This window comes from Lactuca sativa, chromosome 4 (assembly GCF_002870075.4).
Source record: "Lactuca sativa cultivar Salinas chromosome 4, Lsat_Salinas_v11, whole genome shotgun sequence".
Classification (NCBI taxonomy): domain Eukaryota; kingdom Viridiplantae; phylum Streptophyta; class Magnoliopsida; order Asterales; family Asteraceae; genus Lactuca; species Lactuca sativa.
This window is the reverse complement of record NC_056626.2, coordinates 188,016,527-188,036,977: the sequence shown is the minus strand read 5'-3', so window position 1 is coordinate 188,036,977 and position 20,451 is coordinate 188,016,527. Positions and strand designations below refer to the sequence as shown.

The 20,451-nt window shown below is 36.2% G+C and overlaps 1 protein-coding gene across 1 annotated transcript; it reads right to left on the bottom strand.

The window, feature by feature from the left end:
- Positions 1 to 15,590: 15,590 nt before the first annotated feature.
- On the bottom strand, positions 15,591 to 19,241 carry LOC111918948 (auxin-induced protein IAA6). Its single transcript, XM_023914563.3, has 3 exons — positions 18,501 to 19,241; positions 17,859 to 17,955; positions 15,591 to 15,792 (listed from the first exon to the last, which is right to left on the bottom strand). Exons 1-3 carry the CDS (start codon positions 18,838 to 18,840, stop codon positions 15,711 to 15,713), a joined length of 519 nt encoding a protein of 172 aa, XP_023770331.2. The 5' UTR covers positions 18,841 to 19,241; the 3' UTR covers positions 15,591 to 15,710.
- Positions 19,242 to 20,451: the final 1,210 nt, after the last annotated feature.

Here is a 20,451-nt window from a genome sequence, read left to right as displayed (position 1 = left end):
GGCCAATTCCAGAGTAGATCAATGAGTGCGAACAACTGATTAACAAGGCAACCTTCATTCTTGAGTCTCTAAATATACTTGTTTCTAAATATGAAACTGAATTAAACGATCTAAAATTCACTTTTTCAAGCATTAGTGATAGTTTAAAATGAACACGGTTAACAAACTTTAACCTAACCGATCAATTGAGCAGGGTTTCACCAGAAAGCAATGATAGGCGAATGTGGATTGAGAAGATCGAGTCGGAGATGTCTAAGTCTAGGGATCAATTAATTTATTTGCAACGTGACAATTTAAAGCTCTTAAAACAACATAATATTTTTATGTTTGATTGCTAAAAGGCTTTACTTTAACATTACTCAGTTGCACCTTGATTGTGGAATTGATGAGAAAATTCATAAGATGATCTTACCATTTCTTGAATTAAAGGAAGATGAAATAGACACCGATTGTTACAAATGCGAATCCATAGTTTCCTCAGACGAAACTTTAGATGCATACAAGGTTGGACTAGAATGAATTGAATCATACATTAAGTCCAAAGACCATAAAAATATGTTGAAACAACTTTTAGATGAAAACGATAAGAAGCAAATCAAATCTAATACTGTTCTGAAATTCGACACATTGAGTGCCAAATTGAATTCAGAAAATAAAATAAATGTTGAAAGCACATCTGAATTCGATGAGGACAGTGATATGAGCAAAATTTTAATAGAAGACGAAGTGGATTGCTCAGAGTTCATTAAGAACGAACCTCAACCTGCGAAAGGTTTGATTTCTGAAAATTCAGTTGAATTCGCACGTATTTCTCAAAATAAATCAAAAACATTAAAAGCAAAAGCAACTGTTTTCCCTAAAGTCTAAACTGTACCCAATCAAGTGTTTGCCACCGGAGGACTAGACAAAAATCAAACTATTGAACTTACGTCCGTCGTTAATGAAGACAACAATGATGGTTGTGATGAATTCTTTTGGTCCGCACCAATACATAATGAAAATGAAGCGAAGGGTCTGTCTGAAAGAACCTCTTGGAGAGTTAAAGGTAGATATGTGGCAGAATCACTGAACAATCATTCAACATTTGAGAAGGGTAGCCCAAGTGGTACCAAGGAAGTTCAAAGTGAAACTAAACCTCAGTCAGCAAAGGACTAAACTTATTCCAGGAAAGCGAAACCTCAAGTGAATATTCACGAGTCCGCTGAACAACACGTTGAACAAATACGTTTATGAAATAGGAGATACCATAATAATCTCAATGAAAGGAAGAAATTTTGGGAATCCCAAAATTCCAACTATGTTCTCAGAGAAAAACCTTCCAATCAGAGTAGGAAAACTCGTTCGCATGCGAATCCTAGTCAGTGTTTGCGTTGTCATAATTGCAGCTCAAAGGCGAACTTTGTTCAAAAACCCTCTTTCCAAAAGAAGCACACTGAGAAAACAAAAACTCATCCCTCAAATGCATCACCAAATGTTGTCAAGGGAAAGGGAAAGTTAGTCTCGAATTCTAAAGCTCAAACTAAGATATCGACTGCTAACCCCAAGAAAGTTAAGAGAGAGTTCGTCAAGAATCAAGCTAAGTATAACCAAAATCAATATGATTCTAAAGAAACGGAAAACTACAAGATCAAGGTTTTCACAATAAAGAAGAAAGATCAAACAACCTTAAAAAAATGAACTTATATGATTGATCTCTTTACAGCTTATCCAGTTTCTGTAAAAGGCTCACGAGGACCCAAACACCTTTGGGTTCCTACAACTGCTTAGTTTTTGCAGGTTATTCGTGAAGAATAGTTTGACACTGAATGGTATATCGACAATGGTTGTTCGCTTCACATGATGGGAAGAAAGGAGGAGATAAGAGAATATAGAGAACTAAAGAATGGTGGTCTCGTGAAGTTTGGTAACAATGCACTTGGAGAAATCAAAGGGTATGGCATGATAACGAATGGCGAATTCTCAACTCGCAAAGTGGCGTATTTTGGGGGACTGCAACACAACTTAATAAGTGTTTCACAGTTGGTGGTTGGTACAGGTCTAAAGGTCTCGTTTGATGATGATGGATCCGAAATTATTGAAAAGAAGACGAAATCAGTGCTGCTTAACTCGAAACGTAAAGGCAAGATGTATCCATTGGACATTAATACAATACGAGGGAGACCTGCTATTTGTATGCTCTCTAAGGCTAAACGGCAGTTGGATATGGAATAGGAGGCTTTTGCACCTCAACTTCAAAGACATCAATAAGCTAGCTCTTGGTGATCATGTGCGAGGTCTTCCTCTCTTGAAATATGAAAAGGATCATCTCTGTGCTGCATGCGAAATGGGAAAAAAAAAAGAAGGAAAAGTCATCCAACCATAGTGAACACGAAGGTTATTGAGCCACTCGAACTACTCCACATTGATCTTAATGGCCCATCTGCAATCGAAAGTATTGGTGGTAACAAATATATTCTCGTAATTGTAGATGATTTTTCTCGTTTCACGTGGGTGTTCTTTCTTAACCAGAAATCTAAAGCAACTCCTAAGCTCAAATATTTCGTCAAGCAGATTAAGTTACAACTGCGAAAGGTGGTTCGCAATGTTCGAAGCAACAATGGTCTGGAATTTAAGAACCAAGCATTCGATAAATTCCTCACCGACAGGTGAGTATCTCACAATTTTTCTGCTCCCTATACTCCACAACAAAACGGAGTCGTTGAAAGACGAAACCGTTCATTGTGTGAAGCAGCTAGGACCATGCTTTCATTTGCATCACTGGCTCTTTACTTTTGGGCTGATGCTGTTCCCACTACCTGCTTTACTAAAAACATATCGTTTCTTAATAAATGCTTTTCTGTCACTCCCTATGAAATTATCAATAAACGAAAACCTAACGTCAAGTTCTTCCATGTTTTCGGTTCCAGGTGTTTCATTTTTAATTCAAAAGAACAACAAAATAAGTTTGACGCGAAGGCTGATGAAGGAATTTTTATGGGATATTCGCTAATGGAGAAAGCATATAGGGCTCTAAACAAACAATCCAAAAGGATTGAAGAAATCTATTATGTCAGATTCGAAGATAATTACTTAAAGAAGACACAAGTGAATGACAGTCAAACTCAAGAGATCTTTCCTCAATCAAACCAAGTGACCATTCCTTTGGCTAATCTTTATGAGGAATTCATGCTTTTATTTGGTGAAACTGAGAAAGCCATTACATCTGAAGCGAAGGCAACTAACAATAAGGTAGACAAAGTGGAGAAGATAATTGATGACACTGAAAAGGACATGCAAAGTCAGCCATCTAATGCGAACCATTCTCAAGACTCGAATACTATATTCCAGGGGGATGGTTCATCATCATCTAGCTCACCTCTCTAGTGGGAGGATCCGCCTTCAACAATAGCACACGAAAGTTCAGTCTAGAAGGAAGACACGAATCCAGTATTTGAAACGAACTCATCATTCGAGGGGGAGAATACAAATACGAATGATGATACGAATATTTAATCAGAATTCGAAGACGTGGACGCTGAGCTAGATCCATATTATGATCCAAATTATCCTCCTCTATCCAAATGGACCAGGGATCACCCCAAAACTCAAGTCATTGGCGAATCTTCTGCAGGTGCTCTTACGAGATCTTAGTTAAAAGAGAATTGAATTGCATTATTCTCTAAAGTGGAATTCTGCATGTTCAATTCATTTGTTTCCAAAGTTGAACCCAAAACCGTCAATACAACTCTTGATCACTCCGATTGGGTGCAAGCGATGCAAGATAAACTTAACGAGTTCGAGAGAAACAAGGTTTGGAGGTTAATTCCTACTCTACCAGATGCATCGGTTATTGGTTTAAAATGGGTGTTTCGCAAAAAAATGGACAAAGAAGGCAATGTTATAAGGAATAAAGCGAGACTTGTACTTAAAGGATATTGTCAGGAAGAAGGCATCGACTATGAAGAAACCTTTGCACCTGTTCCAAGGTTAGAATCTGTTCGCATCTTCTTGGCATATGCAGCGCACACAAACTTCGAAGTATTTCAAATGGATGTTAAGTGTGCTTTCCTAAATGGAGAATTAGAAGAGACGGTATACGTGGAACAACCACCGGGTTTTATGAATGAGAAGTATCCTGATCACTACTATATATTCGACAAGATAGTCTATGGTCTGAAGCAAGCTCCAAGAGCCTGGTATGAAACTCTCACTCGCCCTTAAAATGTCCAAATTTAAACAAGGTTCGGTTGACCCAACCTTCTTTCGCAAGAAAGAGGGTGACCACTTAATGATTGTAGAAATTTATGTTGATAACATCATCTTTGGCTCTATGAATCCTAGCCTAACAGCTCAATTCAAAAAGTTGATGGAAACTAAATTTGAGATGAGCTCATGGGTCCAATTAACTTTTTCCTTGGTTTGAATATAAGACAGAGACTAGAAGGTATTTTTATAAATCACGAAGCATTCACGAAGACCTTATTGACTAAGTTCTGTATGATGGGAGACTCCAAAGTGAAGGTTCCAATGGCATTCAGAACGAAATTAACTACATCTCTAGAAAAACCAGCTGCTGATATGACTCTTTATCGCCAAATGATAGGATCCTTAATGTATCTAATAGCTAGTAGGCCATATATTCTTTTTCCGTTTGTTATTGTGCTTGGTTTCAAGCCATTCCATGCGAACCTCATATGGTGGCAGTTAAGAATATCTTTAGATATCTGAAATGAACCTCTTTACTTGGTATATGGTATCCTGCGAAATCTGGTTTCTTTGTACAAGCATTTTTAGGAGCTGATCTTGGAGAATGCGGGCTGGATAGAAAAAGCACTACTGGAGGATGCCAATTCCTTGTTGGCAAACTTGTCAGCTGGAAGTCCAAAAAGAAAACATGCGTCTCGTTGTCGAAATCTGAAGCTGAGTACATTGCTGCCGCATCTTGTACTTCTTAGGTAATTTGGATTCAGAGTCAATTAAGGGACTATGGCCTGAACATGAAGCAAATCCCACTCTACTGTGATTTCGAAAGCGCAACTCACATTTGTTACAACCCAGTGCAACACTTAAAAACAAAACACATAGCACCGAGGTATCATTTCTTCAAGGATCATGTAGAAGATGGCAACGTTGAGATTCATATTGTTTGATCCACCGACCAATTGGCTGACATATTCACGAAAGCCTTTCCAAAAGCATGATTTAATAGAATACTCCAAGGACTAGGAATGATAGAAGCTGAATCAGTTCTAAAACCACTTTCGTAGTAGCCTATTTGCTTTTGGGTTACCTGTTACCTGTTCGCTTTCGTTTCTATTTTTTTACAAGTGAAATAGACCGAACACTCGTTCTATTTCGTTTCTGATTTTTCTGGGACACAAACTAAGACGAACATTCACCCCATTTCGTGCCTAATTTTTTTAAAGGAGAATTCTCGTGGTCTACTCTTTGTATATGTTGTATATTACGCTCGTTTTGTTTTATTCAAACTTTTCAAAATACAAAAATATTTACTTTATTTAAGTTTTCTTCTTTCAAATCTAAAATATAAAAATATTTTCTTTATGTTTTGTTTCTTTCTTTTTTAGAAATTATTAAAATACAAAAGTATTTCTTTTTCTTATTTAATATTTTTCTGTGAGTACCATTTCAGGTTACATTGCAAAAACGAATGCTGGGGCATGTATATTTTCCATATCTTTGTACTAGCTAAGTGTCCCTAAAAGCATGCTGCTACATGTTGTCCTAAGCCTCAAAAGACTTAATGTGAAGCCTTAATGAATCGAATCTACCATTTGTTTCTTCCAAACTAGGCTGTTAAATTCACATTAGTCACGAGCTACCTTACTCTTCTCATCTTGAGTTAAGAGTTATTTGTTTGGTCACATTCGCATAGCAGGGGTACATCTACTTCTCTAGAGCCACCTTCACTTTTCTCCATTTACTTTCATACTCATACATTTAACCCTTGAGACTCTCAACTATACCACTGAGGTTTATGGTAACAAAACATTTGAGTTAATGATCATAGCTTCGTTCACCACAAACTAAGTGAAACCCAACATCCATCACCCTTAAATGAATTGACGGTGAACCATTGAAAGTTCTAGATTTTTCACATTTGTGGATTGTGCCACGAAATCTCTTTTTCTTTTTGCGTGATCTTTATGAATTTTTCTCAAACCAAGACTTTTCTACCAGTAAGATCCAATTTCATTTTTTTGAGATTTCAAAGTTTCGCTTAGTCACTAAAATAATTCCAAGCCTACTCATTCAATTGACTACACTGGTCACACGAGTACTTTATTCAACCCTCGCACTTATATAAAGTTCGTTGTTTGATTGAAGATTTAGCCACCTTTTCAGCCTAACTTTAAAAGATTTATTTCATTGTTTCTTAACAAACATATGATCGTACTTCAACGGGAAACCACACAAACACTTCTTCGTCTCTCTTGACTTAGATGGAAGAGATTTGTGCCCAGGATCCACAATTTCATGTCTTTATTGACATAACTTTAGTCCTACTGTTATAATTTGCTTTATTTCCTTATCTTTGGCACACTCTTGGAAGAAGGTCTTTATGATTTTCCAAAAGTCTAGTTTGTCACACTTATGGCATTTTTCAGTTTCGCAGATTCACTTTTATATGCACTTATGAAGTTTGTTTCTCAAAAGCGAAAGGTCATTATTTTGCAACATTTGGGGATAACCATTGCTGACGCGGGTATTTAAGATAGGATTTTGAATTAAAAGGCGCATGGAATTCAAATCGGTTCCTGTTCTGACGCCACCTGATGTCACCTGATAACCTATCAGCCGCTATAGTTGTCATATCACGTTTTTCTAGGAGTCCAATAGGGGTCATCATGCAATCGTCACTTGGTTTCTATCTTTCACTATAAATAAAGCTATTCATCAACGATTCAACCTTTACCGCTCTCAAAGATTTTACGAACCTTAAACGACGCTTTCTCTCTCTCAACTATCCATCTCCTTCTCCAACCTGCAACAATGACTGACTCTTCCTCCATTCAAGAACAGACTGCTTAGTCATCTCCTCACTATCAAACAGAATTAAAACCCGATTCTCGACTTGGCTCCGTTAAAATATGATGCATACATGTTACCAATCATCGAATGCCTAAAGTACTCACCTCTGTTCATTGCTCTGACCAAGGTCGAATGTGTTCTGATGTCGCTAATGTCCAAAGCCTATTCTACAGCCGCCTACATCAAAGAGGAGAAAAGAATTGCCTTTGAGGTATTTAACAAGAAAACTTCACTCACAAAGGCTAGGTTTTTCTCTCTTCATGGGCTTGCTCATGACGATTCAATGGTCAACCCTGATTCGATCTCCATAGCTCAAATCATCGATATGTTCTATCAGATGGGGTACACATATCCCATCCCCTCTATCACTAAGTTCAAGAAGCCAAACCTTCCTCCACTGTGGAATGGTCTCTTTACCCTTCTTTTCAAAGCATTTTCTGAAAGAGTCAGTGGTTCAGATTGCACGAGTAAATCCTTCATGACGATCCTCTATGGCCTCTACCATGGGATCAGCCTAGACTATGGTTCAGTTTTGTGGGCTCAACTGGTGAAAAGCACAAACTCCACTACTCGCCACAATAAAATTTCCATGGGTCGATTTTGGACGATAGTAGTATAGCGGGAAAAATGTGAAGCTCAACATTCTCGTCATGGTAGATTCGTTGATGTCTTCAATTTCTACCTTTCACACTCCCAAGATCATCATTGCGGATTACTCTAAGTTTACTTTTGTGGGTTCAATTCCTGAGTCCATGTACAGGTGTGTGTCGGGGGAAAGCAACTAATTGGGGAATAGAAGAAACGTACATCCTCATGACCAAGACTCCTTACTCCTGAGATGCAATAGACTTTTGATGAGGTTGATAAGGTCAAGAAAGGGGGAAAACTAAAGCAGACGAAAGATGGTCCTTCTACCCTAACTCTGCCTTCCAAAAAGCAAAAGACAAAAGGCGATTCGTCCAAGCCTGCTCCATCGTCTTCAAAGCGAAAGCAAGTGAAGAAACAAGTTCGTAAGATTCGCATCCCTTCCTCAACTTCATTTGAAAGAGAATCAGATGATGCGCATCGAGACTAATCTGAAGATGATGTCAACTGAAAAGAATAAGAGGTAAATTTCATCCCATCCCCTCCACCATCACCTACTTCCACATCTGTTCCGATTACAATTGCACCTTGCTCACCACCGGTTATCACTCAACCACCTGTTACTACTGAACCACCCACTTCTATTCCTCAACCACCACCCATTTTCACTGAAACAACCACTACTACCACCACATGAGAACCTCCTGTTAATGTCAACGCATCTGATGCGGGAGAAAATACTTCGGGTTTTGCAACTACTACAACTACATCTCTGATTTCTCCTCAACCTCAACATGGTTTTGATGACTTTCTCGGGGCCGAGGAACTTGATTTTGATACTTTTCATTATAGTCCGTTCTCGACCCAAGAAGAGAGTGATGATGATGCCCCTTTCACTCAGAAGCATCTCAAAGATTTGAACGCGAAGCTGGATACTCTACTGCCTCCTCAAGCCAAGCCTTCTCTGAAGCAGCAATTAAGAGTATGCTCGATACTCTGGTGAAAGAGAATGTGGCGAACCTTGCACAAGAAAACAAGGCTGTTGAGGATTCCACTCTTTCCAGTCACCAAGCGACCGAAAAAGTCGATAAACTAATCTCGGAAATGGAGACATTTATGACAGAGCTTCATACTATAGTTGAAAAGAAGAAGTTTATGCATGAGTTCATGCTTGCTGATATGCCCGATCTTAATCCTCATGATTGGATTTTGTTACTCAACTTGCTGCTGACTGAAGAGCAAAAATATGAACCCATTCTGGCTCACTTAAAGCGAATGTTGGTTTCGTATGTATATATATATATATATATATATATATATATGAAGTAGCGAATATCGAAATTGAAATAACTAAAGTTCTGAAGCGAAAGCTCACTGTCAATCCGATTGGAAAAGCTAGTGATATGAGCGAAATGAGTATGGGTAACATTGATATTGTCCACTTAACTGTGATGTTTCAGCATGGGACTGATGTTCCTAGAACTTTCCAAAAGTGCCTCTTCGCTTTACCTGAAAAACACTTGTTCACAACCTGCCTATAACATATTTTGGAGATCGTCAACAAGTGTGGCTTGAATGATGCTGCTGCGAAGAAGGACTTCAATGATATGATTTGGTGGTATATCTTGTTTCACAGTACTTTTCTCGCTGTTATACCCAAGCTCTCCAAGACAATTAAGAAGCCTCAGCAGTGAAGCATCTCTCGCTTCAATTGATGCAAATGGGGAGATTGTTGGGTATTAAAGTTGCGTCATTGGGTTTAGTATTTAGTCCATCTTGTATACGGTTTTGGCCCTGTCCATCCGTCTCATTTATTAGGGTTTAAGTATTTATAGTGCATGCATGCATAGTAGACAGTTAACGTTTTTGCTAAGATATCTTTTGTAAACCCTAACACGCCTTTACAGTTGAAATTCTTCATCGAGTTCATCTGGGGCGTGAGTTTTAATCATTCGGTATTTGTTTGATCATCTATGTGTTCTTTACTTACCTGTTTGAATCTAATCGATCATTCAAGGATTTTCATCCTAACACCTATATACTAGGATACATAACACAACCTTGTGGGCAACATTGGTTCCTTCGATCCATGAGTACAGTGAGGAAAACTCACCTTAATATTCGAAACAAAGCTGAGCTGAACATCGCTCCAAATACCAGCTCTGCAGGTCACAAAGGTCTAGAAGGTGTAAAGATGAATGATGGTGAGGCTTGAATTCTGAGATGATGAACTAGATGTTATTCCTCTCGTTCTTCTTTTCTATAAATCACCAAAATGAGCTCAAATGAACTATGGGATGCTAGTTCAATGAAGAGTATTAGGAGGTGATAGAGGCTGAGGGTGGGCTAACCCTATCCCTCACTTCCTTTATATATGAGGAAAAACCGAAAAATCAGGGTATGCCTCACAACCAGGTCTCATGTCATGACCCATAATGGCTCATGTCGTGAGCCTCAAGGGTGATGCGCTTTTTGAGATGCCACGTCACATCGTGACACAGAAGTGCTCACAAAGTGACATAGATTTGAGCTCGAAAATATATTTAATAACTTAACAAGATGAGTACCTGAACCGGGTGTTACAATTTCCCCCCACATAACTTAGACTTCGTCCTCGAAGTCTGGTGCTACGAATAAATCTAGTTAAAGCTCATGCATCTCAACCTCGGGTTCCCACGTCCACTCGGAAACCTTCTTGTGCTTCCACTGGGCCTTGACCAAAGGTACCACCTTGTTGTGCAAGGCCTTTGTCTTCCTATCCAAAACAACCACCAACCTTTCAACATAATTCTCGTGCTCAATGACCTAAATTTCATCCATGGGAACTACCACTGACTCACTAACTACACACTTACGAAGCTAAGAAATACGGAAGGTGCTATGAATCTGTCTAAGCTCATCAGGTAAATCCAATTGGTAGGTACCTTGCCTACCCTAGTCACTACTCGGAATGATCCAATAAACCGGGGACCTAACTTTCCCCTCTTCCTGAAGTGTATAACACCTTTCCAAGGTGACACCTTCAATAAAACGATATCCTTGACCTGGAACTCTAACTTGGATTATCGTCTGTCGGCATAACTCTTATGTCGGCTCTGGGCCATCTGCAATCTCTATGTGGTCTGTTAGATGAGCTTTATTGTCTGGAGAACTACCTTAGTCTTCCCCATGGCCTTGTAGCCGACCTCTCCTTGGCATATTGGTGTACGACACTTCCTCCCTTAGAGGAGATCGAAAGGCGGTGCACTAATACGAGAATGTTAGTTGTTGTTGTAAGAAAACTCAACTATGGGAGGGTAGGAGTCCCAACTCCCTCTGAAATCGATGACGTAAGACCTCAACATATCCTCGAGCATCTAAATGGTCCGCTCACTCTGTACATTAGTTTGAGGGTGATAATCAGTGCTAAAATATAGTCTCGTATTAAACTCCTCATGACACTTTTGCAAAATCGAGAAGTAAACCTTGTAAGCATCCTTATGATCTTTCCCAAAAAATTGAACTTCCTTAAGCGCTGACAGAACAGACAAGGAATAGGAAGTAATGCCAAATCAAACATTCTCAGGCTAAAGTTACTTAATTATGTACAACTATGATGCACACACTAAGCCATTGCAGTAATGATGCCAATTTCATACAAGAAGTCCTCCTAGGCTATTAGGCATCATACATCAAACAATTCTATCATGCAATTCCTAAAGATACCTAGCTTATCACTAGCATGTAGCTCTATCATGATCATTATAATTAAATAACAATATGGGTAATAATATACTTTCTGCTCCGGCTGATCGTACACCTCGTGTCCTTTTCTGGTTACCTTTGAAAATGACTTTTGAAAACTATTTTGGAATATATTTTAAAAATTATATGAAAACTTTTACAGATCTTTAGTTTGAGTCTGGATTCACTCAAATGCTCATCTAATTCTCTCAAACTAGAGCTCTAATACCAACTTGTAACATCCCACAAATCACGATAAAATTTTTAATTTTTAACTTAAAAGAAACCATTGTTTTCAACCAAAACCATATCAAATTAAGTGTCAAATACAAATATTCCCAAGATCATTATATCATAAAATCTCCCAAAACATATCATCGAAGGATGTGTATGATCACGCCTTCGCCTTGCCCCAATCATTCGAAGTACCTGAAACTTAAACTTAAACTGTAAGCCAAAGCTTAGTGAGTTCCCCCAAAGTACCACACACAACCATACAAATAACAGCATGCATACATGAGCTTTCAGCTTGGCTGGACTGCCACATCGGGCCTACAGACTATCTGGACCGCTCATAGAGACTTCAAAATGAATGGACCGCCTACAGTATATCTGGACCGCTCTCCGGGCCTTCAACCTGACTAGACTGTCTCACAGGCCTTTAGTCTATCCGAACCGCCTTATGTATCTTGGCCTTTAGCATATAGCAAGACCGCCCCAATCTAACCGACCATAACACATCAACATATACCATAACAATAAATAGCCAGTAAATACAAGTAGTCCTACAAATCTACCAGTCTAACACATACCCAACAATACAGGTAATCATTCAGATCTACAAATCTAGCGCGTATTAGTAATCATACAAATCTACCACATACTCAGCATAACATTAATCAATATAACAGGATATCAAATCTAGTGGGCCGACCTTGGAACCTTTGACCCACAAGTACAGTGAGGAAAACTCACCTTAGAGTCTGAACAAATAGCCAATTAGGTATTTTCTCAGAATATCAGCTCTACCCATCACCTAATAATCAAATAGTGACCAATCACAAATACAACTAAAAAATACCCAAAATAACCTTAGGTCAAACTTGGTCAAAGTCAAAAAGTCAAAAGTCAAACTTGGTCAACACAGCTGAGTATGCTGGCGTACTCAGCTGGTACGTGAGACATACTCGCCTTGACCAAAATTGGGTGGATGACCGCGTACATGCATCGTACCATTTGGTACGCCCAACATACGCGTCTGGCCCCTTATCCTTCTAATTAGGAGCTTAATCCTTAAGCTCTTTTGCCCAAATTCCAGATCCAAACCGCAACTAACGTCCTAAACCATAAAATTGGAAACTTTATGGTCTTGCATAGCTATTAAGTGGTAAATACCAAAAACCCTAGCCACTTAACCCATTAAGACATCCAAACTCATGCATGGAAGGGAAATAATGATCAAGACAACATTTTTATGCTTCTAAACACTCCAAAATGTATGAAAGGACCAACTTAGATGGATTAGAGTAACCCATACTCAACATACCAAACTAATGGGACTAAAAGAACACAAACTTCATGGCTAAACTAGATCTAAGCATAATTCTGGATCCAAGGTGCTCCATACTTCTAGAATGATCTCCTCTTCTTTCTTCTCCTTCAATTTCACCAAAACACACACACCAAGCTAAAAAATGCTCTCAAATGGATTACAGTTTCCAAAGGGGGTTGAGATGGGGCTAGAGGTTGATGAAAGGAAGAAGACTTGGGGCATAAGGATATTTAAATAGAGTCGAAACCCTAAAAATTTGGGTTTAGGATCCTGCCACGTACGCTGTGCGTACTTAATATACGCCCAACATACGTGCCCCTTGCCCAAAATTTACAAAAATGCCACTATGGGCCAATTTGCAACAATTCTCAAACATAAGGGTTGGAAATGTAATTTACCTTTAATAGGAATGTTACACCAAGATGATGTGCATAATCACGCCTTCGCCTTGCCCTTATCCTTTGATGTATCTGAAAACCATAAAATCAAATTGTAAGCCAAATCTTAGTGAGTTTCCCCCAACATACTCCACACGATAATAGGAAGTACAATACATGCAATAGGGTTTGTTGGCCTATGGCCTCAAACGATCCATCCAGGGTTTGTTGGCATATTGCCTCAACGCACCCATCTAGAGTTTGTTGGCTTACAGCCTCAACTCAACCATCATGGGTTTGTTGGTCCACTGTATGACGTAGTAGAACCTCAACCCAATCATCCAAGCTTTGTTGGCCTCTTGCCTCAACCCAACCTCCACTATCTCGACATATGTAACATATAACAATAATCGGCAAATACAAGTATTCATACAAATCTACCAATCTATCAGGTGACTACAACATAAGAGCATCCTATATACCAAGATACATAACTCAACCTAGTAGGCCGACATTAGTGCCTTCGAACCAAGAGTAGAATGAGAAAAATTCACCAAAATATCCGAAATACAGTTGAACTTAACGCTGCTCCAAATACTGGCTCTACATGTCACAAGTTTCCAGAACGTGTGAAGATGAATGATGGTGAGGCTTGAATGTTGAGATGATGACCAACATGCTCTTCCTCTTGTTCTTCTTTGCTAGAAATTACCACAAATGAGCTCAAATCAACTATGGGGTGCTAAGGTTTCAAGGAAGAGTACTACGAGGTGATGGAGGTTAAGGGTGGGCTAACCGTAGCCCTCACTTTCTTTAAATACAAGAAAACCCCCAAAAATCAGGGTTTGCCTCGTAGCCAGGTCTCCATAAGGGCTCATGTCGTGAGTCTCAAGGGTAATGCGTGTTTTAAGATGCCACTTCACGTCGTGACACACAAGTGCTCACGACGTGACCTAGGTTTGAGCCCCAAAATTTATTTAATAACTTAACAAGATGAGTACCTGAACTGGGTGTTACATGGCTTGAGTTTAGAAATATGCATTCTTGGTCGCTTTTAAGACTTAAAGACTGGATCTTGGTTGTTTGGACCATCCCCAATGGATAATTTGGAAACTTCATCCATTATGAAGCTATTAGGAACCATGTCTGATGATATGAGTTCTCGTCTTTAAAGATTAAGCTCTTAATGAAGAAAAATCTTTCTGGACGAAACCATGACGTGGCCAAGGAATGCCCACGACATTGTGGCACGCTGCAACACGTTTGTTTTATCTGGACATGACCATGGCGTGGCAGAGGAATTGCCACGATGTGGGTGTCATCTAAGTTAACTTTGATGAGTGACTTTTTGACTAGTTTGCCTTTTGGTCAAATTGGGGTAGAATTGAGTATTTGATTAATCACTGGTCTCGATTTGACCCTAGGAAGCTTGGGTTGCCTGTCTGTTGTTGAGCTTCTACCTAGTATTTTATGTGAGTCTTCTCACTATACTATGTAGGATGCTAGTTGTCTTTATGGTACTTACATGGAAGACCATGAGGGTAGTCCATGGCAGTTGTATGAAAGACCACGTAGGTAGTCCATGAAACTTGGATGTAAGACCCTAGGGGTAACCTATGACATTTTAAGGGAAGACCATAGGGATAGTCTATGACACTTGGATGTAAGACCATGTGGATAGCTCATGACATTGGCATGTAAGACCATGAGGGTAGCGCATGACATTTCAGGAAAAGACCATAGGAGTAGCCCATGAGAATGTATGTATGGTATTTTGTATTTTAAAGAACTCGTCGAGTTTTGTGCTTATAGTTTATGCTTGAAATGTTTTAAGTTTTCTTATACTCTGATAAATATTTTTGAATCAAATGGTTTTATTAGATATTTGATGTTGTAATTGAAAGAAATGCCTTAATTTTTAAATGAATTTTTTTTTTTGAAATTTTGAGACGTTACAATAAATAAGTAATTATGGATCATATTTTGATAAGGAGTTTCAAATAAATAATTAGAAACAAACTTATTAAAAATTTATTATTTAACCAAATAAGTGTTTATAATTTATACTTATTCAACCACTATGTGCTTATTTATTGGTGCCAAACTTAAACAAACAATTCAAACACACCCTAATTAGTCCTAAATTGATAAAATATACTTAATGGATAAGAACTTATTTGTAGATAAAGTGATGTTGAACTTTTTTTCACCGTATGAAATGTCTGTATCTTAATAAATTAGTAACTTATCCTCATAATTAACATTGATAACTGAATAACAATTAACAATTACCAATATTTTAACAAAACGGTTATGCGCGATTAAACCACAATAAACACCATTAAATACGTTAAATTAATGTTTTAACAAAACGGTTATGCGCGATTAAAACACGATTAATAAACATAATTAATTCCATCTAATGCTTGATTACTTTTCGATCATACATTTGCAACTGGTCCAATTCCAGTCGCATTTGAACGCTTCTTAATCCTGAGTCTCTTGCATGTTTCCGTAAACATTCTGCAATTACCAAGTATATTTTATCATTAGAATCTTCACTCAATTAAAAATATTGTGACAAATAACATGCTAAAAGAATCACTTTGCGGTATTATAATATGTAGCTCGATAATCCGTCAAGAATGTACGTATTTCAGAATCGATGTTTAAGAGTCTGTTATGTATATATAATATAATATCAAGAAAGGGTTGTCATGACCCAAAATATAAACGAACTTATTGATAACTAGTAATATTCAAAAAATGTGATTTTAAGACATTATATATATATATATATATATATATATATATATATATATATATATATATATATATATATATATATATATATATATATATATATATATATATATATATATAAAATGTCTTAAAATCACATTTTTTGAATATAAAAGTTAATTAAATTTATATTTCTTTTATGTATAACTTGTCATTCGATTTACCAGTTTCTTGAAAGTTACAATAAAAAAAATCTATAGGTGAGATGGGTATTCGAGTACATCCCAACGTATGGACAAATTTGTCATTTCATCAACATTTTCATCTAGAGTTCTCCTTTGTCGGCAACGAGCATAGCTACTCAAGAATTTAACGCCAAAAAAAAGGACATGCTTAAATTGACATTAAAGCCACTATCGTTCGTACAAAAAATATTCATAGTAAATTAACAACTTTACACTAGGTTTGACAATAATATTTATTTATGCTATAAAAACGATCACTGTTAAAAACAAATCTGGAATCAAACCCTTCCAAAAATGATATTGCATTATGCTCAACAACTCAAAAGAAGCACTTTTTAAATAGATCTAAGAGTGGATGCTAATAAAGCTAGCTAGTTGCATGTGCATGTTTACTAACAATTCATAGCCACATAAAAAAGTGGCAATTTAGTTTTGTATTTTAGAGCATATAATTCACATGTACAACTTATAATTCTATTTTTAAATTTATATATTTGTTCCCAGTTAAACATTAACTTTCCATTTATTTAATTAAAACATCTTTTCAAATCTCAACACATCTATACGGATAGACCACGTACCTTTGATAATCATGGTCTTATTTTAATTAAATATTTCTTAACTAGGTGTAAGACCCATGTATTACATGGGTTCATTTAAAAAAAATATGAAATTCTAAAATTTTAAGAAGTTTAAATTTATAAAAAAAAATTAGAAAAATATTGAATTATTAAAACTTAAGTGTTTTTCTCCTTTAAATTTAAACATATAATTTAAATAAATAAACAAAGGAGACTAATGGGGTTTTAATTTTGAAAATTTGAAATTAGAAGAAAAGTCAATTATTGAAATTGATATGCATTTATTATTACATTTATTGCAATTAATACATTTAATCAATTATTATATGAAATTTAATAAAAATGAAAACAACCACAAAATGTCATGTGAAAAAAATTTAATTGAAAATAACCACAAAATGACAAGTGGCAAAATCAATGAGAGTGTGCCATGTGGCAAAATGATTTTCATTTATTAGAGTAGATATACAAGGGTGATGATAATAAGGCATCTTATCTTTTTAGACGTTTCATTGATATTTTTATAAAAATCAATCTATAATTAACTATTTATAATTAGCTTTTTCAGAAAACAATATAATTTCAACAAATAAAAGTATTTTAAAAATTAATTAGGTGTCTAAATATTAAATAAAAATATCTTTTTAGCCAACCTCCATTGTAAGTGGGTCGAATAATTTTTTAGGTTAAATAAAAATGGGTAAACAAATTAAAGTGTCTAATGTGTATTGATTTAATTTTAAAATTTTTTATTAAAAAAAGATTATTATTATAGCTAGCGCATAGCTTTTTACTCTACATAATTAAATAAATTCATCTCGATACATGCCTAAAAACTATACATTTCGATCGAGATACTATCTCAACTGTTCATTCTCATTTTACACACTTTTAAAAATGTTTGAGAGCTATTTAGTAGACCAATTATTGAATTTTTGAAGGTTGGGATGGAGTCTATTTGACGACAAAAAACAATGATTAATTTAAAGAGAATAAAATAAAGATTGGAAAGTGAACTTACGACCAAGGGACGTCTCCCACAAGCATCCAGTCTCTATCTTTGTCTTCATATATTGCTACGTATTCACAACTCTCGCTTTCTTCCTTCATTGCTTCACCTACGAGTTTTAGATTTCTCTTCTTTGAATAAGTTATTTATTATAAGCAAAAAAACAATATCAGTTTTGTATTTTAGCATGCAGACTGTTTCATTCTTCATTCATATTAAAGATGAGCGATGTAATATAAAAGAAATAATTAAATTCTTTTGGATGCAATGCAAATCCAATAACCTTTTTATTTTCTTTGTAATTTAATTAAAGAAAAAAGACCTTATATTAGACTACTAATTAAACAAAATTTAGTTAGTTTTGCAGAATGTTTATGAAATTTAATTAAATACCATTATATATTTTAACTTTTTGTTCCTAATAATTAATTGCTAATCTAACAATATATTTCGCAAGTGCAAAAAATTCTCTAGTAAATGGTATTATTTTTTGTAGTGTATCGAATGAAAACAAACATGGTATTATAAGTATTACATGAACGAACGCTTTTTTATGAGTATTATATTTATGAAAGATGAAATATGAAAAGGATAATCAATATTGATGTTTTAGCTAATAATTAAGGAAATTTATAAACGTGAGAAAAAGTGTACCAATGCCATAACAATCGAAGAGCTTCTCAAGAGCCATTCCTAGATCCGAATAGCACTTGAAACAACTCAAATCAATCTTTCGAAGAATCGGTGCACCATCCATGCTTACTTTCACGTACAACTTTGTCACTTCACGAATGCTTTTCTTCCTAAACACACACACCGGTGGCCACCCAACCACCTCATCCATATTCCTATTCTTCCCACAACCACCATCGCCGCCACCACCACCACCATGAATGCTACCCGAAAATGTCCTCTTCTTTTCACCGCCGCTGCCACCACCTGGTAGACCTAGCCTAAGTTCAGTAATCTCTAGCCCTAGTCCTTGAGATCCCATGTCTATGTTCTTTTTAGGGTTTTCAGAGAAAGAAGAGGAAGATGAGTTACATGTTTTTAATTACAAGTGGATACTGGTTATATATACATAGACACATAAAGACGACATGGAAAGAGCAAAGGGGGGTCGATCATGTTCGTGGTCGGTCACATGAAGATGAGGGTGGGGGTGCACTATTACTATAATTCAACCAACAACACATTAACACTAATTAAAGGCCGGCAAAGATAGAGGAAAGAGTTGGGATATTAGGCAAGATCATCGTAGTGTTTCTTGATTTTTGGTGGGTTTGATTTGTGGCCGTTGGATATGAGGTTTGGAGACAAACCATGTGATCTCTGCCTTCTCAAACACGAAGCTTTTCCGACTAAATCTTGTAAGCCATTTTCCAAAGTAAGTAACCAGTAAATACTCCACTTTCTTAAATCAATATATATATATATATATATATATATATATATATATATATATATATATATATATATATATATATATATATATATATATATATATATATATATATATATATATATATATATATATATATATATATATATATATATATATATATATATATATATGTGTGTGTATGTGTGTGTGGACATTCTTTTGAGAAGTCATAATTTGATGAGAACCCGAAAACTAAAGATGTAGTGTTATATCAAAAATTTAATGGCTTAGATTAAAAGTGACATATTTTTAATTATAAGTTAATTTAATGATACTTTAAGCTTTTCTCGATACACATTAAGGATAAATCTGGTATAAAAAATATCATTCCAAAATATTAACAAAATTCAAATAAAAAGGTAAATAAAAATTTCCCTAATTACTTTCTCTCTCTAGCGTATGATCCTCAATTTCTCTTACATCTGCATTGATTGCGTCTCTCAACGATGACTACAAATCCGATGTTCTTAATTTTCATATCATCGATGCCAAATCCACCAACCTAGAGATCGACACCTTTTGTGTTCATCTTCGATTTCATATGTAGATCGCCGAAGCCGTAAGTCGTTCAGTGGTGGATCAATGAAGTATCCATCGTCATGTCAGATAGAAAAACTTATTCATTGAAATCAAACTCACTCACACACGGTGAAGATTAACAACCACAACACTCACATTATATGTGCTCCGCCTTGACAACGCTCACTTTGTCAGTAGCATCGATGCATCCGAGCAAGCTGTGTCACAGTTCTCCGACTCTGACTCGTCGCTCTCTGCTAGATTCTTCATGTTCGCTGGTAGATTTTACGCTTTAGTAAGTTGACTTCATTTTTTTTTTTTGCGTTTCTTTGTAGATTTTGTTTTCAATTAAATTGAAATAGTATTGGTGATTGACTTAGGTTATATTTTTGTTAATCATATATACTGCGTGGTCATTAATCTGGTGATTATCTGCTTATTATCTTTTGTATCTTCCATAGGTTTATTTGTCCTCCATCCGACTTTAGTTGATTTGAAGTTGTGTGCTTTTGGTCACTATGTTTAACAAGGATTATACAATGTTTTTTTTGTGGATGTGTAGAGCTATGTTGCTTGTCTTCTATCTTTTTTACAGTCAAAATGCAAAGTAAATGTAACATTCGAATCCCCAGGTATCATAAT